Source organism: Athene noctua, chromosome 5 (assembly GCF_965140245.1).
Source record: "Athene noctua chromosome 5, bAthNoc1.hap1.1, whole genome shotgun sequence".
NCBI classification, from domain to species: domain Eukaryota; kingdom Metazoa; phylum Chordata; class Aves; order Strigiformes; family Strigidae; genus Athene; species Athene noctua.
The window spans coordinates 30,087,048-30,107,094 of NC_134041.1; the positions used below are offsets into that span (position 1 = coordinate 30,087,048).

General features: G+C 51.3%; 1 protein-coding gene across 1 annotated transcript in view; it reads left to right on the forward strand.

Annotated features, from left to right (window-relative positions):
• Positions 1-18,401, forward strand: part of LMX1A (LIM homeobox transcription factor 1 alpha) — a 45,209-nt gene extending 26,808 nt beyond the window's left edge. The window contains exons 4-9 of the mRNA XM_074906889.1: positions 10,374-10,606; positions 15,484-15,653; positions 15,805-15,882; positions 15,990-16,059; positions 16,195-16,365; positions 16,597-18,401. Coding sequence (XP_074762990.1) covers positions 10,374-10,606; positions 15,484-15,653; positions 15,805-15,882; positions 15,990-16,059; positions 16,195-16,365; positions 16,597-16,757 — 883 coding nt within the window. The 3' untranslated portion in view covers positions 16,758-18,401. The remainder of the gene's footprint in view (positions 1-10,373; positions 10,607-15,483; positions 15,654-15,804; positions 15,883-15,989; positions 16,060-16,194; positions 16,366-16,596) is intronic.
• Positions 18,402-20,047: the final 1,646 nt, after the last annotated feature.

Below are 20,047 nucleotides of genomic sequence, written 5' to 3' on the forward strand. Positions count from 1 at the left end.
GGGCAAAGCATTGATGGTTCTCATTTGGAAGGAAATTCCAGTGCATCAGTACTCAGCTCAGCATGCCTTGGCTTGGAAACCAAAATGGTTAAGGAAAAAAAAATCCAAGATTTTTTTCAGATCAAAAATCTCCAGAAAAATGTTTTGGGTAGGGAGTGGTGAGATGAGGTCCAGCCAGGGCTTTTGCAAAGTGGAAGCAGAGTGCTGGGGTCCTTCTTTCCCAAGTTGCTCAGCATCCCTGGGCACAGCCCTTTGGTACCCAAGTGACCTGAAATAGAGAGGTCCCTTTGGGTTCATGTCTGAATTGAAAGAACTCTGTGGAAAACAGACTTCTCAGAAAAAAACCCAAAACATATAATGTATGTACATACATGTGTGTATGTGTGTGTGTGTCTGTGTGTATATATATATATATAAAATAGAACAATTAGAAGGAAGGGAAATGATATTATAGGAAAACTCCAAAACAGCTTTGGCACTTAACACCTTTAGGCCGGTTTGGAGCCTTCTGAGCATCTTCCTCCCATGCTGGATACTGACCCCTCTGATGTCAGGATCTGGGACTGCTTCTCATTTACTGGCAACAATTAGAGGCTTTTCTGGGGGTGTTCATGGCTACCGAAGGCACCTTGAAATGCAGTCACTACACAGAAATCAAAAAGAGGTTTGTGTGTGCATTGGCGTAATACTGAATTTTCAAGGGAGCTTTGGCTAAAAATGTAGACTTTCCTCCCAAACTTCCCCAGACTGAAGAGGAGAAAGATCCAGAGAAGCAAGTGAATTTTAAACACTTGATAATCGAATTTTCTTGAGATTTTTATCCCTGTTTATTATGATGCTGAGCTCCTCTAGGATGCTCAGTACCTCTGGGGAGCTGATGCTCAGACCCGTGGGAGGCAGAGGAGCTCTGCTTCTCCACGCACAAGATGTCATTTGGGAGCTGGGCGCTTGCCGGGATCACAGTGAGTGAACTGCCTATTGCCGGACTGCCTCTGCTGATGTGTCCCCGGGCCACCGATGGCATGAGAAACCCCCCATGGGCTGTCATCTGTTACTGCGGCCCTGTCTGAGGTGCTGCTGAGGTTGCAAAATGCGCCCCAAGCATTTGTTTCTCCCAAAGCCCCAACCCGAGAGCACAAGCTAGAAGAGAGCTGCAATATGAGCTAGCAGAGGAAAGAAAAAAAAAAAAAAAAAAAGATGGCTTGAATTTAATGTCTTTTTGGATGAATATTTCCATTCATTCCAGAGCATATTCCTCTGGCATTTCCAGCACTCTTGTTTAGCTGAGTAGTTAACAAACTTCATCGAAACACATGTTATAGTGCTCTCTAGTGCACGGAGCTATGAATGAAGGATGCCTCTTTTGAGATACCTCCATGTGCAGTGCAGCTTTTGCTTCGGAGCAGCCTGTTAACCACAACAGCTGCTTTCCATTGTGGAAATGCTATTGAAAAAATAAAAACCCCATCCCAACAACTTGACAACACACGCTCATGATATTTATGCAAAACCCTGTGTGAGGGTGAGCTGGGCCACATGGAAATAAAAGATAAAGCAAGAAATAACCCGGGCAGGAGACTGATATCTCCCTGCTGGCAGTGCCCAGTGTGCTCCTGCAGATCTCTGTTTGCTGAACTGGTCTGAAGCAGCTGGTCTCTATGTCCGACTTGGTTTACTCTGTTTAACTTTTATACAGCTGAGTGATTTTTATAGCTGCCAGAGTGCTGGGAAGCTCAACAGGATATTGGCCACCTCCTAATGAGAGTTTGCCACCTTGGCAAGTTGGCATGAATGCCCCATGAATTTTAAACACCTAGGAAATGGTGGCTCCCATGGCACTGTCCCCGGATGCTCAGAGAGCCTTTGAAGGGAACATGGGTTTTCTGTTTAATAAAGGAAAATGCAAGCCTAGGAGACTTGAGAGTGGCCAGTAGCCCCAGCGTCAGAGCTGGACCCAGTGCACATCCACCTGCACTGCCCTCAGTGGTGATGCTCTGAGAAAGCCCCCCAAAAGCCAAGCAAGCCTGTGCTGCCCTGGGAAGTGGGGGATTTGGGTTATACTGAGCATGAGGTTGGACCTGTGGGACCAGGCTGGGGTTGAACTCAGTTCTCTGGATTTGCCTGATGCCTTTTTGAACCTGTTAGTGCAAGGTGGATGTAAATTTATGGTATCACTTGAGGTCCCCAGCCCTTCCTTTCAAGCTGCTCAGGGCTGGGACCAGTCAAGTGCTGGCTGTCCCCAAGAAAGGAGATATCACAACTTCTCCGCTTTATCTGAATGCTGCTTCTTTTCTTTTTTTTTCTTTTTTTTTTTTTTGACCCTCCTTTTGAAATTCAGAATGGAAAATACAAATATTTTAATTTTCTTTTTTTTTTTTTTTTTTCATTTTCCATCACAACAGTCTCAGAGACAAATATAATAACATGCAAGAGGGGGTATCCTAAGCTTGAACAGAATAAAAATTATTCCTTCCCCCATGGTGGTACAGCACGTTGAAAAACCAGCAGGTGTGTAAAATCCTCAGGGGGGTAGGAAAACCAGCCTGCAGGATTTTTTAGCCAGGATTTCTGTTTCTTCGAAAGCAAAAAAAAAAAAAATACTTAAAGAACATCCCATTTTTATCCACAAAATGAATGACATAAACAGCATTTCCTTCTCTTCTAGTTATTCGTGCTCTGCTTACAAAGCCAGCCAAATCAGGGTGGTGGTGGTGATGGCACATCCTCTTGCTCCTAGTGACTTTGCTTTTCCATCATTTGCCTCCCCATTAATCTCAGTACAAACAAAGGCTCTGAAGAGACAAGCTGAAAAGCTCCTGGGGGTACGTTTAAATCAGTCCTTTCTAATAATGTCTGTCGACCTCTCTGTGGAAGCACTGCTCCCCAAGGAAAGGACACGGAGCCACGGCAGTGTGCTGAAATATGGTGGGGTGTAATTAATTCTGACCTCTGGCTCCCGCTCACTCACTCTCAATATTAAATTTGACTAGTGATATTGTGGTTTTTCAATTATCCTTGTTTTCTTGGGGGCACAGGGCAGGGAGGGGGTTGCTGCTCAAAATTCAGCTTAGTGGGAGATGCATCGGCTGGGGTGCAGAACTGCTGTGCTGGATGGGATCGATCCTTGGGTTATCTCCATTGGGATGGTGTTTGGGCTTGGATGCAGTGCCGTCACCTTCCCAGCATGTCCATCGTCACTGGTGTCCTCTGCCATGGCACCAGTATCCAGGAGGGGTTGTGGGACCTGCTTAGGTGCTCCCGTCAGAGTAGGAACTCATTTAGGGATACTGCTGCAGGTCACCCATGAGTGGACCCCCAGTTCAACACCTCCAAAGTCTCTGGGGTCCCTGGACAGGGCTGTCCCCCTCCTCCATGCCCTGGCCATCCCCAAGAGCAGCTCTGCCTTTGAAAGCAAGCAGTGCTTGGCAGCAGCTGCCACTGTGACAGGGAGGTGTGCAGGGCTGGGATGCACAGCAGAGTGGGATGCTGGATGAAGAAGGACCACTGGGTTTGAAGACCCTGAGAGCTGGATTAGGTGAAGAAAGGTGAAAAGCAGGGTGCTCAGCTTCACCTCCCCTCATCACTTTCCTGGCCTTTTGGACAACACAGCCATCAGCCAACTGCTCAGGGATGGATTTGCAAGAGGCCAAGGGTTGGCTTTTTGGAGTTGCCATCCCCAGTTGCCAGCAGCAGCTTGACTAGACCCTGGGGAGAGCTTGCACCCTGGGGCCATGGAGACAAGCTCGCATCAGCCCCTGGGATGAAATAAGCCCATTTTAGCCTGGTTGCCATGTCCTCTCGAAGTGTCAGAAAACGCATTCAGACAGCAGGAATGAGAAGGACTCGAGCTGGGGGGGAGGGAGGAGAAGGGAAATTAAAAAAAAAAAAAAAAAAAGGAAAACGCCACTTGCTGCAAAGCGAGTGAATTCTCCAATAAACCCGAATCTGCTGAGAATACATTTTACAAACATGCAGCGAAGTTGGCCGCTTTTGTTTGGGCGTTTGTTAAGCATTAACTAAAGAATGCCATGGTCCAGCCTGCTCGGTGTGAAACCTAATTCTCCCCCTTTCTGGAGCCATGGCATGGAGTGCTCAATTTTTTTCTCTCTGTAGGACTGCAGTCTTCTGGTACTCCAGCCAAAAAACACTCATATTTTAGCAAGCTTAGCCCCGGCCCCGTTGCCAGGCAGTAAAGCGAACACTTGTCTGCCTCGGGGGGAGGGAGCTGGGAGACGGGGAAGGGTCAGGAGAACAGTGCTGGGGAAAACATCCCTCGTCTGTCCCACTGGAGAGCTTTCCGAGGGCTTGGGGTGTGTGGGAAGGGAAGGCGAGGGCAGCTGTGGGTGCTTTCCTCTGTCAGCCTGGGAGCCCGGAGACCCAGGGTGGGTTTGGAGGTCTCCAGGATTGCTGGTGCCAGGTTGCCCTCGAATCGCTCTCCCCATCCCCAGGACGTGCCAGCCTACCTTCTGCAGTGCTGAGATGGACGCAGCCCTTTCCTAGTTGCTCCCATGGCCTTGGCACCTCTTCTGCTGGGACTGAGGGTCCAGGTGGTCCCCCCATGGCTGTGGCCGGGGGATGCCCTCGCAGGCACCATGCACAGGGGGTGCATCCATGACCCTTCCTTCCCAGCAGCGGCCCATGCCCCATAGGGGCTGGAGAAGAGGACAAGGTGGCATGAGCCCAGCAGCAGCAGGACTCCTTCCCAAGCCATGGGTGCAGGGTTGACAGCAACTGCAATTTTTCACTGCCAGCCCGTTGAAGACTCTGTGCTGCCGTCCCCTCTTCCAACAAGTGACAGTGAGTGAGAAGATGACTCCGTGCCAAGACAACTCAATCCGGTGTCCTCACTCCCCATGGAGTCCTGCGGCTTGCCGCCGGCACCTGCCGCCAGCCTCCTCCCACACCCCTCACACCGTGCGTGGCCATCAGCTCATCCCCATGCCAAGGTCACGGCTCCATGACAGCTTTGCTCTCCAGAGAGGTGTCGGTTGGGGATGGCTGTGAGCGTGGCCGGGCTGGAGCTTCCTGCACCTCTGATGGGTCATTCAGGGTCTGCTCAGTCTCCTCCTGGGCCATGGTGAAAGCAGGAGGTGAGTTGGTCAGGTCTCTGCACCAGGGTCCTGGAAAACCCAGCATGCCTCTGGATGCATCTGCTGTGGGCAGCCCTGGCAGGGAGGTGTCTGGCAGGGCAGCTGCCTGCACCACTTCATGGGGACCAGTGCCAACGGTGCCCGCCCCGGGAGCCTGCGGGATGGCTCGGGTGCTGCCCCTGCCCCTCTCACCACATCCCGGAGCCAGGCTGGCATGGACAGGGAGGAGAGCATCCCTCCGCCCGGCAGAGCTGCCTTGCCTTACCTGCTGCCTGAACCAAGCCTTTGCGTGGCGTTTGAGATTTGTCCGTCAGTATTTAATAACGGCGTCCCTGACCCGCTGCCCCCCGGGGAAGCTCTGAAGGGCTGCGTTTGTATGCGGCGCACGCAGACAGACAGCAGCCGGGAAGCGCCCGTCAATCACGGCCCCTTTCAGGCTGTCACCTCAAAATAAAGGAAGAAAGAGGGGATGGTGACTCCGATGGGAAACTGGGGCTGCCTGTGCCACTCCCCCTCCATTGGTGCCCTGGGGACAGGGTGTGCCGCCCCAGAGGTGGCTTTGGTCACGTGTAGAAATTTCTAGGTTTCCGTGATGATGCACAGATGGGAAGCCCCAAAGCAGAGGTCTGGGATGGCTTTCTCGAGGAAGAGGAATTGCATGGAAAAGTGGACTGTGGCGCAGGGGAAGGGGGGATGTCTGTAATGCTGCTAGCTCGCTTGGGGGTCTTCCAGCAGAAATGTTGCACTTTTGGAAATGACAAAATATTTTGTTCCAAGTTTTTCTTGAAACACACCGCCACCACCTTTCTGTTTCAAAACTGCAGATTGTCATTTCAAAAGGGACCTACCTGAATTTAAAAAAAAAAAAAATAAAATTTAATGCATATTAATTATTACAGGAACAGGGATGTTTTTAAGATCAGAAACAAAAAGTTATGTGTTGTGATAAAAATTGCTTGCATCACCATGTTTTTGTTCCAGTTCTTCCTAAGTTGAGTGGGTTTGTTTTTATTTACAAATATTCGCTGTCAGTGCTTTGATAAGGGTTTTACTGAGTCACCCGGGGCAGGCTGAGTTTCCACCGAGCATCACAGGGCGGAGCAGGTGACCCTGTCTGGGTGCCCTGCACCTCTTGGCTTCATATGTGGTTAAACAAACCCAAAGTCTGCCAGCCATGCCTGATTCAGCTTTTGGAGGGGAGGAGGCTATGGAGGGGAAAAAAAAAAATCTACTGAGAAGTAAAGCCCACAGCGTCCCTAGGGTGGCAGAAATGAAAGTGCTCCTGTTGCAATTTAGGGGTTCGTAATTTGTTCTTGGTTTAAAACTTGTTGAAGTCCCTGGGAAGAGCCCATCCTTCTTCTCTTCTGTACAGCCTCCTGTAGAGAAAAATGTAATTTCAGAGTCCCCTTTGCAACTGCAGGGAGGCACAAAGAGGTAGAGATGGGAGAAAAAATGGTGTTTGCTCTGTAGCCTGCTGCCTGCAGCAGGAGGGAGCTGTGCACAGAGCTGAAGATCCCAGAGGTGGAGGAAAACATCTCTGGATCCAGGCTAGTGTGTCTTGCTCAGGCAAAAATGTTAAACTACTTGCTAGATCTGATACTGGAAGAAAATTTTCCTTCAGGCCCATCTTAGGCTGACCAGGGGTGTTTCAGTTGGGTTACCCATGCAGGGGTTAGACATGCTGGAGTTATCCTATATGGGGCTACCCCTGTGTGGGGTTATTCCTGAGTGGGATTATCCATGCAGGGGGTTATCCATGCATGGAGTTATCTGTGGAGGGGGTTATCTGTGCAATGCTCTTCGTTCCCAGGAAGAGGAGCTGGTACTGGCCAGGGCTTGTCCAGGGCTGTAGAGATCTGGGACACCAGTGATGCCCTTTGCTCTCTCCCCATTACTACCTGTGGTAGGCTGCAGATTTTATGCCCGTGACCTTTTAGTGCCTAAGATCTGGGTTTATTGTAGGTTTATAAGAAGCTTTTTACAGTGTGATACCATGGAAGAGGTTTTATGGGATTTCTCTGCATCTCATGTTGCCCAGGGAGGGGGGAGTCCTGCACTGGGCAGCAAAAGATGCCTGGTCTGTCTGTCATCCCTCAGCGGGAGCTGTTGGGAACTCAGCAGTTTAGAAATAAAGTCATTTATTCAGCCACCTAAGTACAGTTTTAAGTGTCTAATATTAGGCAGCCATTTGCCTAAATCTCACACCTTCCTGTTTTGCAACACACTTTGGGCTTAGAAACATCTATCGCTCAGCTGGTGCTGCTGTGCCTAATTGGCAAAGGTTTATGGCTCTCTGATCAGTGCCCTGGAAGTAGAGATTTTGGCCACATTCATTCATGAAGATTAGCTAGCAGTAACATAATAGTTTATCAATATTTTATTACTGAGAGCAGTTAGTAATCCCCACAGATAGGGCTTAAACTTAATTTAAACAGGATGAGAATGTGTTACCAGATGAATACAAATTGCCTCCACTTTTACATAAAAGAGACATAATTAAAGACAAAATTACTACAGAAATATTAACACAAGCCTCCGTTTCTCAGAGCTGGAACAAGAAAAAAAACGACCTTTCAGAAGGAATGCTTTCAAGGGAACATACATCCCACTCGTCCCAGGGCAGTCCCAGGAATGTTGGAAATATATACATCTTAGAGACAGACAGTTGTATGTAAACCTGGGAAATGAAAGCTTAATGTACAAAAATAAAAGCTACTAATGGCATTATCTAGAATTATAAACTCCCTAACCCCCACCTTTTATTCGATGATTTTTCACTTTCTGTAGCGACAGTAGTGTTTTATAAAAGCTTCATAACACCTCTTTCCTACTTCTTGTGGGATGCTACCATTTACTGAGCATGCCCAGGATTTGTCTGGCATGGGGAGAGTGATGCACTCATCCGTGCGCTTGCCGCCACCATTTTGGGGAAAGCTGGGAGGGAGCGAGCATAAACCACATGCTGTCATGAAGCATCCGTGAGAGGACCCCCAAGGTGGGAGGCAGCCGACACCAATAAAGCAGGGTACATTTGGTGGCCCTGTTCCCAACCCTTTGAACCCTTGACACTCACCACCAAAGGCTGGTGGGCACAGCTGGCAGCTGTTGCACACATCTGGTGGGCAGCTGTTTGCTCGGTGCTCACCAGCCGTGGCACGGGGCACTGGGAGGTGATGCTCTGTGGCTGACCCTGCCTGTCGGTGCAGGGAGGCAGGCATTATCTTCTGGTCCTGCAGATGTCTGCCCCCCTCGCATTGGTGGGACACACTGCCTGGCCCAGGCTCACTGGCTCCACGCAGCAAGCTCTCATCTCTGATGAGACAGGCACAGATGCGACCAGCTGCTGCCGACTCTCCTGGGCTCGCTGCCTGCACGGCAGAGCCTGCCTGTGCCTCTCCGGCAGTTCACACAGCTGACCATCTTGTTTATCAGCTATTGGGCAGCTAAAGCAGTGAAACGAAAAAGTGAAATGAAGCCTGGCTGGGATTTCACAGGAGCAGAGGTTGCACGTGGGCTGCAGCAAGATGCATGTCCCTTTGCTGCTGGGGAACTCTTGTTCAGCAGCATCTCTGGTGTTACGGGCTCCTTCACCTTGGGAGCTACCTCTGAGGCACAAAGACACAGGTGTGCCTTGCTCTGCCCCCTCTCTCCTTGTTTTATGGGCTATCGAACTCTTCACAAGAACATTTTTGAATTATTCCCATTTTCTGAAGGTTTAGCTGTGAGGGTTTTGCCTACATCTGATCCTCTCCTTGTTGTAATGGGACTGGCTCAGCACTTATCATTTCCTATGTGGTTTTTTGTAACAGCCAGAGAAGGAGAAAGGGTTGAACGGCTGAAGGGCTGCTCTTCCCCTCCCCAGCCAGCCATCACCATCCCCACAGCCTTCCAGCCCCTCAGATCTCCCCTGTGGGATGGCACCTGAGATGGGGACTGTGAAGTGGGAATTGTCTGGGGCCAGTGGAAGGCTGGATGCAGCGGTCCCCATGCGGCAGGTCCCCGGGGCATCCCCGGGCCGGGACACAGGCGATGCTCGGAGATAACCTCTGCAGGATGTGTGCTGACTTCTGACTTCTCTTTCTGGGACAAAGTCATCAAGACAGGGGAATAATAACGTCCAGTTCCCACAGATATTTAGGACAAGGCTGGGTAAACAGTGATTTTTTTCTTTATGGGGTCCAAGCCAAAAAAACAGATATCTGGGGGTGGCAAAAAAGTTCTGCTTCGGTACCTTCAAACATCTCTACTGGGGAAACATCCCATTCACTTAAAACATCCAGCTGAGTGTTTAGCTCCAGGGCCCTCCAAGTCCTCTCAAGCCAACACTGATGCTGCCACCTCCACTCTGCTCACCTCAGTTTCCCCAACTGTAAAACGTGGATCATGATACTGAGCTTCCCAGTAAGGACATTTAAAGTCAGAGAAAGAAAAGCTCTATTTCAACCTAAGTGTTATGCTGTCATTATTATTATTGTCTTTTAAGTATAAAGCCAGTGTGATGAAACCTGGAAACTGTACAATTAGGGATGCCTCAAACACTGTCACATCAATGTCAGGGAACAAGCTGAGCTTTTTCTTTCCCTTTTAACACATCAAGTCTTCAGTCTGTCACCAGCCTTAACAGAAAACTTGCTGCCATTGAGAGTTTTTATGATATATTAGACATTCTTGATGTGTTTGCAAGCAGGAACAGGGCTGTTCCAGTGGTCCAGGCCAGACAGACAGGAAGGTTTGTGAGTGACTGACAGCATGCATTATTTCTGGAGGTGCTTGTTGAGAGGCACGGATGAACTCACTGGCCTCATTGCATCTCCAGCATCTCCTTACGTCTGGGTGTAAGCTGGAGGCAGGTGGACATGTAGGCTTGGCTTGATAAAACTCATGTAGAGGCGATGCATCCCACATCTTGTAGTGGTAGCTGGACTGTTGGGTTTGACATCTGTTTGCTTTTCCCTCGGAGTGTCTGGACACTGAGGTCTTCATCCTTTGACAGCATTCATGGTGAGCACCTGGTAACACATCAACCAGAAATGCCAAAGTTGACCTGAAAGGAGCATCCCCCACTGACACATGCAGCACGTGCTGTGTCACTGTGGGGTGCCAGCACCGTTGTGCCAAGCCCCTCAACGCAATCAAAGCAGCAACAGGGTGACGCAGCAATCCTGTACCAATGGCTGCTCCTCCACCACTGTCCCTGGCCCTTGTTCCCAGCACTGTGCCACCCGCCGGGTGCAGCTGCGGTGCTGCCAGCCGTCCCAGCAGGATCTCCTCTTGCTCCCCCAGGCTCTTCGCGGTGAAGTGTGCCGGGTGCCTGGAGGCCATCGCGCCCAGCGAGCTGGTGATGCGTGCCCAGAAGAGCGTCTACCACCTGCGCTGCTTCTGCTGCTGCGTCTGCGAGCGGCGCCTGCAGAAGGGTGACGAGTTTGTGCTGAAGGAGGGGCAGCTCCTCTGTAAGGGCGACTATGAGAAGGAGCGGGAGCTGCTGAGCTTGGTGAGCCCGGCTCTGTCAGATTCTGGTAAGGGGCCGCCCGCGCCCAGCGTCTCCCTGGCTGGTTCCGCTCCGAGGCCCCTGTGAGAGTGGTGGGGTCTGGAGGCAAGGTTTGGGCTTGCTGCCCGGACCTCTGCCCCATGGTCCAAAGGGAAAAGCTCTATAAGCACTGTTGTGTCCTCCAGCTGGACTCTCTCCCGCCTCAGTGGCAAGGGTGTGAGCAGGGACCTTGGCAGCGGAAGGGCTGCAGGGCTGGAGAATGCTCTGGGGACTATCCCATCTCATGAAGCTCGTTTCTGTAAGGGTTTGTGCTCCTGGCCTGTGCTGGGCACCAGTACCCCATCGCAAGGGGTATACAGCATCCCCAGTCTTGGGAAAGAGTCGTGCTGGCTGAAGGTGACATCTCTGACCTCCTCACCTGGAGAAATGGATGAGCTGCCACTGGTATAAATGCACTGTAAATTAGAGTTTTCTTCCTAAAGAAAAATCACAGTCCCAAGCACCCCACTGATTTCCTTGGGGTAAACTTTCTGTGTCTCTCCCCTGTGCCTCACCATCCCTGCCTGGGCTCTGGAAAGGCTGAGTGCAAGAAGTGAGCTGCTTCTGCTGTAGCCACCCTTTTTAATGCTGAGGCGAAACTGAGGCACAGAGCTAAAACATGAGCTGGCATCAGGGAGCCTGCAAATCCTGTGTTCCCAGTGGCTTCCCAGTCAGTCAATGGCTGGAGCCAGACTGCAGAGCCAGTGTGGTGATGCTGCAGGGACGCTGCCTAGCCAAGGGGGGGCTGCAGGACAAGTGGCACCATGGCTGGAGGTGGGCAGGGCGCTGTCATCCTGCTCCAGCCAGGGTGTCACTGCTGGGTTAGGTTGCCCAGAGCATCAGATCAGCATTAAAGTATGCATCTACAGTCAATGCAAATCAAATCTGAATGTTTCCCAGGAAGACAAATTTAGTGAGAAAGCCCAGCAACAGGGGCCAGGGGGTTGGAAATTATCTGCTAGCAGGGATCCTCATATTAACGCTGTCCCTGCAGAGCCCTGCTGCTCGTGAGTCTGCGCGGCCCCACACTGTGTGCCTGGGTTGCTTGGCTCCTCTTAAAAACCATCGCTGGGGGAAAATCCTCCTTTGCAGAGGGAAGGATTTACCTTCGAAATGCCAAGCTCTGAAAAGGACTGCTGGCAAGCTGGGGGGAGCCTGTCTTTTCCCTTCTAGGGCAAAGCACTGGATTTAGAAAAATATAGAAATGAGCACTACGATCCCGTTCAGGAGGGGGTTGTTAAGGTGTGAAGCAGAGCAGGTTACAGACACAGCAAAGCCCAGTGCTCACCGCCAGGCACAGGCAGTGCTGCAGCTGTGAGAAGGTGCATGGGGGCACAAGGGTGGTTTTGGTGGGTATGGAGCAAAAATTGCCCAAAGCCTGTGTTTCTCTTTAATATCATGCTCCTCTGCAGTGAGAGCCCAGCTGCTTTGCAGCGTTGCCTGCAGCTGGGTCTGTTCAAGCTATGCAACCCTGCTCTCCTGAAATAAAAAAAATCCTCCCCCCAAATAACGGTGATGGTGTTTAAAAAATAAAGAGTGAGGCCATGGGAGGAGGTGGCTGAAGGGAGCTGGTGAGTGATGGTCTAGCTCTGGAGGAGCTGGAGAGGCAGGAAAGCAGCAGGATCTGGCATGCTGGCGCTGGCTCTTGCCTTAGCCCTGGGAAAGTCCTTAATTGATTGAAGAATTATTATTTTTTCCTTCTGGGATGTGCAAACTCTCAGTTAAAATAGGAACCAATGAGAAGACATCATGCAGAAAAATAAGTGAATTGGCCACAACAGTTTGGGTTTATTCCTAGTGGGGGAAAAGGGCAGTTTGTGAAAGGTTGGGGAGCTTTTCCTCCCCAGTGACTCATTGGCCTGTGGTCCAGCCCTGCTTCCAGGGGCTCTGGCCAAACCAAGAGCTTCAACAAGCAAAAACCTCCAGGGGAAATACTTATTTCAGTGGAAACTCCAGCTGAAACACAAGAGATGTGAAGGGCCAGCGTGGAAGTCAGAAGAGCATGGCAACCCCTTGGCTGGTCAGAAACCCAACCCAAAGCACCCAGCATCCCCTGGCAGCCCTTCCTGTCTCCTTGCAGACCCCATATCTTAGCCCCATTGCCATCCCTGCCTGGTTTTGGTGGCCACCAACAGTTTGTCTCAGTGGTATGGCTCTAGGGGTGGTGGCATGGCAGGGGCCAGCCCAGGTGCACATCCCACCTGGATGTTCAGCATGGCGTGGCTTTGTCCCCTCCTGCATCCCCACCCACCCCCACCCCGAGGACCCCACTGTCACAACGGGGGATGCAGAGGGTTGTCCCTGCTCTGGCACCAGTCCCGGATGCCCTTCACTAGCAGCATGAAATGTGCTTGTCCAGCCTCTCCCGTCTCCCCCTTCACTGCTTTGAAGCCCCCTGCCCTCCCTCCCCCCAGCCGCTGTGCACCAAAGGCCACTTTATGAGAAAGCACAGATAAAAAGCGAGCCATATGTTGTCTGTAATCTCCCAAACCCTCACTTCAATTACTGCCTCCCCCGAGCCTCCGCCGCCCAGCCTAAGTAAACAAGCCCCTCTGAAAGAGGACCCCACTTTCCAATTAAAAGCGTCCTAACATTTCTCCTCTCCCTAAATCCTCACAAGCGAGGAATGTCCTGGCCCCGGTGGCAGGATGCGGGCTCAGCGGGTCGGACTGAGGGCACATCACACAATATCTATCGCCTCGGTCCCTTCCCAGGTGACGTCAGGGGCAGCCCCAGACACTCATTAATTTCTCCCCCCTCTTCAGTGGGGAAAGGCTTGAAAGGGAGAGTTAATTAAAAGTAATACCCCGCCAAATCCGGCTTCGCTTTTCCTTCTTTTCCTTTGACACTGGGAGGGATTTGGGGAGCAGGTGTTGTGGGGGGAGGGCTCAGGGGGACTACTCTGAGTAGGTTTTCCCCCTTGGCATGGGTTTTGAGCATCACTTGCTTGATGGAGTCCATGAGCCTCTGGCTCCCCCCCTGCCAAGTTCTGGACTGGAGGGGATTGGGGCGCTCAACTTGTGTTAGGGTGCAAAGGGGTTCAGGCACTGAAATATCTCCACTGGTTGACATTCCTTCACCCAATATTTGTAAGAATCTCTACCCTTCCATCAAAATTAAACTCCTTTAGGTTTCAGGAGAGCAGGCAGCATGGCAGAGCAGAGACCTTGCTTGTGCTAGCACTGAGAAGGAGGCAGCAGCCAGGAGCTGCTCAGCCTCATTAGCCATCAGAGACTCCACACCCTGGCAGTCCCCAGCACTGGGGCTCTCAGACCTACTGTGTTACTACCTCCCTCGCATTGGGACATGCAAGAAAACAGCAGTTTGTCTTTCCCATTGCTGCTGCTGCCATGGGCATGCCATGGATGTGCCGTGAGCAAGCAAGGAGCTTACAGCAGCAGCAAGGCTCTGGCTCCTGGGAGCCAGCACCCAGCTCCGGGCTCCTTGGGTACTGCCAGTGTGAAGATCTCTCCCTGTCCAAGCCTTCGCCACAGGGAAGGTCTCCATATTGACTGGTGAGCCCAGCAGCATACAAGGATGGGGTAACTGGTACTCAAGAGCATCCTCACTCCCCCAGGATCATTGCCTCCTCTCTCCCCAAAGATCTGCTTTTCTCTTTCACCATTCCCAACTGGGCTGCTGTTGGATTTACACTTTTCTGATGTATGTGATCTATGATTAGCTCTTGCCATGGGGTACGACCTGACCTGCTTTAGCCATGAACTCTGGGCCAAGCTCACAACCCCATCTCCTGGAGATGTGGCAGCCCTGGGACAGGACCTGAGCCAAGCACAGGATTGTAACCTGTGTCTGTATCAGACCAGCACCTCAGCTCTTTTATTGGTTCCCAAATGGATGTTGGAGGAGCTTTCCTGAAAAGGCTGCAAGTGATTTACGGCTCTTGAGAGGGAAAGACCTGTGCTGTCAAACCTGCATTACAGCCCTCCCACACCAGCTGAGCAAGCAAGGTCATTGACACAGTGGCAATACAGTAAATGAGGAGGGCTGGTAAGAGACAGGGAAGTGCTGCCTGCTTTCCTGGAGTCGCTTGTGCCAAAGGTCCCGCGGCCCTGAGTAGCGGAGAGCAGCGGAGAGATACACACCAGTGCCTGGGAACGCATCGGAGCAGCACATTACAGCAAGTACCTGAGGGGTGAAGTTTGAAGTAGCCTGGGCTTCTGTCCAGGGAGATTTACAAGTCGATGGAAGGGGGGAAATACAGGCAAAAAGGTGCCCCTTATATTTATAATTAAAAGTCTGTGCTCTAAATTGAGTTGACTTCCATGGTGGGGCAAATCAGGAGGGGTTTGTGATGTCTTGGCTAATGTGTTGCCCTCTCTGAGCGTCTCTACTCACCCTGCACCTTGATCTCCCCCAGACTGGGCTGTCTAGGCAGAGGGACCAGATGCCTGGTCACCAGCTGGGCTGGGGGACAGTCCCAGGGGCACAGTGGTCCTCAGTAGCTGCTGTCCCCTCTCATAGATGCAACCTGTGTGTCCAGATGTGACCCCAGCTGTGACCTGGCAGGAAATCACTGTGGAGCAAGCAGGGATTTGGGTCTGATGGAGGGAACATCAAATGTCCCAGGATTTCACATTGCAGCTGCTCAGACTGTTGGGGAAGAGAAGAACCAGAAAACACATCTGCTGGCTGAACAACCCCAAACTAGGAGCCACAGCAGCTCTCCCCCTCTCTGAGGTGCCATGGAGCAGCCAGCCCCAAACCTCAGCTCCTTATGCACATTCACAAGAAGTTCCCCACCAATAGCAGCATGTATTAAGTCCCTCAGATTATTTTGGACATGCTGGAAAACGATGTGCACTGCCCATTGTCTCTAAAGGACCTGCTATTTTTCCCCCCTCTTAGGCAAAAGTGATGATGAGGACAGCATCTGCAAAATGGGCCAAGCCTCAGGGAAGGGCGCTGAGGATGGGAAGGATCACAAGCGGCCCAAGAGACCCCGGACAATCCTGACCACACAGCAGCGGAGGGCATTCAAGGCATCGTTTGAGGTCTCCTCCAAGCCCTGCAGGAAGGTATGGGGAGAAGGGCCCATGCTCAGCCACCTCCAGCCTCCGGTGATGTCCTGAATGCTGGGCAAGGACTTACCCCGGCTGCTCTATCCCCTCCTAAACTCCCCTGAAAAGCTGAGTGGGCTGAGTCGCTGCTGTCATTCCTCTCTCCAAGGTGCGGGAGACGCTGGCAGCTGAGACAGGGCTGAGCGTCCGTGTGGTGCAGGTCTGGTTCCAGAACCAGCGAGCAAAGGTGGGTATGAGGGGTAGCTCCCTAACAGCAGCCGGTGCCAGGCCTCCCCTCCCTCCTCACTTTGGCTGGAGGATGATTTCACCCGGTTTTTTCCCCTTCTCGCCCAGATGAAGAAGCTCGCCAGGAGGCAGCAGCAGCAGCAGCAGGATCAGCAAAACACACAGCGACTGAGCTCAGGTACCCCACTCGCACCCAGCTCTCCCTGCACTCAGGGTCCCCCTATTTCCCAGCCCTCTCTGGGCTTCCCAAAGGAGCTGGGCCCCCGACAAAGCAGCAGCCCCACCGCACCAATGTCTTGCTCCTCTCTTGCAGCCCAGACGAATGGTGGTGGCAGCGCAGGGCTGGAGGGAATGCTGAACCCCTACACCACTCTGCCCCCGCCCCAGCAGCTGCTGGGCATGGAGCAAAGCGTTTACGGCTCTGACCCCTTCCGGCAAGGGCTCACCCCGCCGCAGATGCCCGGAGACCACATGCACCCCTATGGTAAGGCTCTGGGGTTTGCCTCTTGCCTTCTCTCCTTCAAAGAGATGCTGCACTGTGGTGGGAGGCTGTGTGGTGGGGCGTGCATGGGGCGGTGCAGCTATTTCTGGGAAGGTGGCAGTCCCTTCACCCCTAAATCCTTACACTGAAAAGGCTGGGGGTACCAGGCACTGTCAAGATTTCAGAGGAGAATGTAGTCTTTGAAACCTTTCTGTTGTTTCCCTGCTTCCAAAGGTGCTGAGCCCCTCTTCCACGACTTGGATAGTGATGATACCTCACTGAGCAACCTGGGCGACTGCTTCCTCGCCACAGCAGACGCGGGGCCGCTCCAGGCACGAGTGGGGAACCCCATCGACCACCTCTACTCTATGCAGAACTCCTACTTCACCTCCTGAACAAGGCGTGGTCCCCAGCACAGGGCAGCCGATGCCGCCGAGCTGCCCCAGGAGGGGCTGCAGAGCCCCCGGGGTTGGGAGGGAGGGGGAAGCAAGACTGCTGGGATGCTGTCAAACAATATGTTGTAGCTTGGGTTTCCCAAGGAGCGAGTTAAGTTATGGGTTGCATAGTTTCATGTTTCTCTTAGGAGCCTAGGATTAGGTACAGGAGTGGTTTTTGCAGCTGGCTGGTGGATTTTCAAATTTCAAACAGGGAACCAAATTTCTCGTTTTGGCAGGGGGAAAGGCAGGGGGAGGGGGAAACCCATGGGAGCATCCTGGTGCCATATCCCCTTAGTACTGCCTTCGGTTGGGAGCAGCAGAAAGAGCAAACTGCTGATCTTCATAGAGGGAGCCCACAGCATCAGCCAGGTTTTGAAGTTTGAAAAGCTGACAATGCTTTGGGGAAACATGGGGAAAATTTCACTGCGGGGTTTTCCCTCTGTTCCTTCAACCAGCTTGAGTGCTTGCTGTTTAAACACAGGGACTTTTAAGATAGATGTTCCCATGCAAATATAGAAAGCTAGAAACCCCTACATTGTCCCTGAGGATGGGGCTATGTGTGTGTATGTGTGTGTGTGAGCACACACGTGTGTGTGTGTGCGTGTGTGTGCAGAGCTGTGTGGCTGTGGGTGATAAACTGCACAGCCACACCTGCCAGATTGTATCAACAAAGTTTATTTCTAAGTCTATCAGAAATTTACTGTACAGCAAAAGTAACTTTATTTTCAGCGTGAACCATATTTAAGGAAATACTCAATGCACTTAAGTTATAAGATGAAATAATTTACTTTTATAAACGTTATGTTTAGGTTGCAAAAGCCCAGTGGCAGGGAAGGAACATCAGTTCATTTCAGGTGATAGGTTTGGGTTTTGGGGTTGGTTATTTTTGGTGCTCTCAGGTTGCTCCACTGGTTTTGAGGTGCAGTTGAAACCCAAAGCAGGGCTGGCTCCAGGGACCGGCTCCTCTGCCAGCAGATCGATGTGGGCAGCATGGTGGCCAGGTCCTGTCCCCACTGCTGGACATGTTGGTACAGGGTGGACAATGCTGCTGGAGCTGGTGGACATCCCAGCCCATCGAAGCTCAGCCATGCTTCTCTGCATCACCTCTCTCCTTCCCATGGCAGGACCCAGCCTGCCAGCGACCCTGTCCTGTACCCTCAAATATGGGTGCTAGACCCGTGTGAACTGCTGTCCTGGCTCTGGAAAACACTGCAGCCTGTATCGCCACCCCTTGGGCGAAGGAGAAAGGAGGGAGAGCCCTGCATTTCCCACCCTGTGCACGGGTTCATCCCTGCAGGAGCCATGGGAACCTGGGAAAAGTTCTCCTTAGGGTCGAGCCTTCAGCTGACCCTCACCTCATCCCCACACTCTTGTTTTCATGCGTTGTGTCCTTTTGTGCTGCTGTTCACAAATGATGTAAGCAACAACCCGTAAAGACATGCAAGTGACTGTGAGGCTGAAAAACACTGGCTCATTGCCATTGTACGATCTGACACTGAATGTAGCGGGGTCCGGAGATGACTGACCTGGCGGGAGATGCTGACATGCTGTCAGAAATCGCGTACCAAGATGAAATTAAAAAAAACAAAAAAAAAATATCTCTGGGGGTAAAAAAAAAAAAAAAGAGCCTGGTCTTTTCTTGCATGGGGTGTCCCTTTGACTTGGAAAGGGAAAGGTTTGAATCATCTCCAAAGTCAGCAAGGTGTTGGGTATAGCAAGACTGCAGGGGAAGCTTCTGCTCCTTGGGTTTTTGATATCAAATATTCTCTGGTCTGGGACTAAAATCGCCCTTGAGGGTCCTCCATGCCCAACGGAAAGAGATTTGTGGATCTGTAAGGTGACACATCTATCTCTGGCTCCTACCTGAGGTGGCACTGGGGGGCTTGCTGGGGATCTGCAGGACTGGCTCAGCTGTGAACATCGAACTTATAGACATCTGTAGGCAGCAGAGATGATTCCCAGCCAAAATAACAAAAGAAAAAGGAAGGCCAGACACGAGGCAATCTTCTTTACAACAAGGATGGATCTTGTAGAAAGGATGGGAAAGAAGAGAAAAAAGAAAAGTATTTTGTATGTTTGCCAGCTCTCTGCATGGGCTTATGTGTGCTTGTAGCACCAGAAAACTCTGATTCATGTTTACAGCTGCCCACAGTGTTTCTGTGCTCTTAGCATTGAAGGAGAGTTGGAGAAGCCAAGGCAGCCAGGTTAGTAGCAAAACATTTTCCTGAACACACGAGCTCCTGGCTTAAGATGCCCTGCAGACCTCATTGGTACCTTCACATCCCTGGTTTCCACCTTGGATCAGTGAGCATGGCTGGGAGGCATTTGTCCTCCTCCAGGGAAGGGTGGCTGCAGGAGTGGGAAAACATTTCTGCAGGCCAGGTTACCCCATAAGTGCTCTCACCTGGAGAACCCCAATTGTCCATTGCAAGGCCATGGGCAACTCCATGTTAGGACTGCCTGAAAGATATGAATGGTATTTCCCAGTAGGAGTTTCTCTCATCACAGCTCCCTGACATGGAGAGGTTCCTCAAATATCTGCTGATGCCACCAAATTGCGAATGGGGATCCACAACTCATTCTCTGAGATGTTCAAAACAAGATGTTCTCTCTCCTTCCTGCCCTTCATCTGTCACTGCTCTTCTGTTCCTGTGCTATAAAATGTTTTCCAAGCCTAACCTGCAGAAAAAAAGATTGTAAAATGGTGTGACTGTGTGAAGAAAACTTGTGATTTTTATTTTGCAAGTTGTAGTTTCCTAGAAACAGCCTGGATTTCTTGGATTAGTTTGGGGGTTTGCTCTATTTCAGGACAGCAGAGCACAGCACCTGACCCTATGAATGGCAACTGCTGCAAAACCCTCAGCAGCCCCAGCCCAGCAGTGTCCATTTTGTTTCAGTCACCCAGTCATGTCCTGGGACAAGACGGTGGGCAGCCTGTCTGACCAAAACTGCTCAGGACTGTGTTCTTGGTCATCCTGCAGCTGAGTGTTTCCCCTTGCTCCCCAAAATGAAAGCTTATTTTTAACCACTGCACAAGCTCTATTTTCTCTCAGCAATAACATTTTGATTGCAAACCATCTCTGAGCCCTTATCTGGCCTCTGTTGCATCAAACATGATCTGAAAAAGCACAGAAAGAAGGCTAAAGAAATGTCTAACATGTAGGAGAAGGCTTTCCATGGAGAATTAAATAAGCTATATTGAGCTTCAAGGTCTTCTCTTCCAGTAGAAGCATCTCATCTGTGCCTGC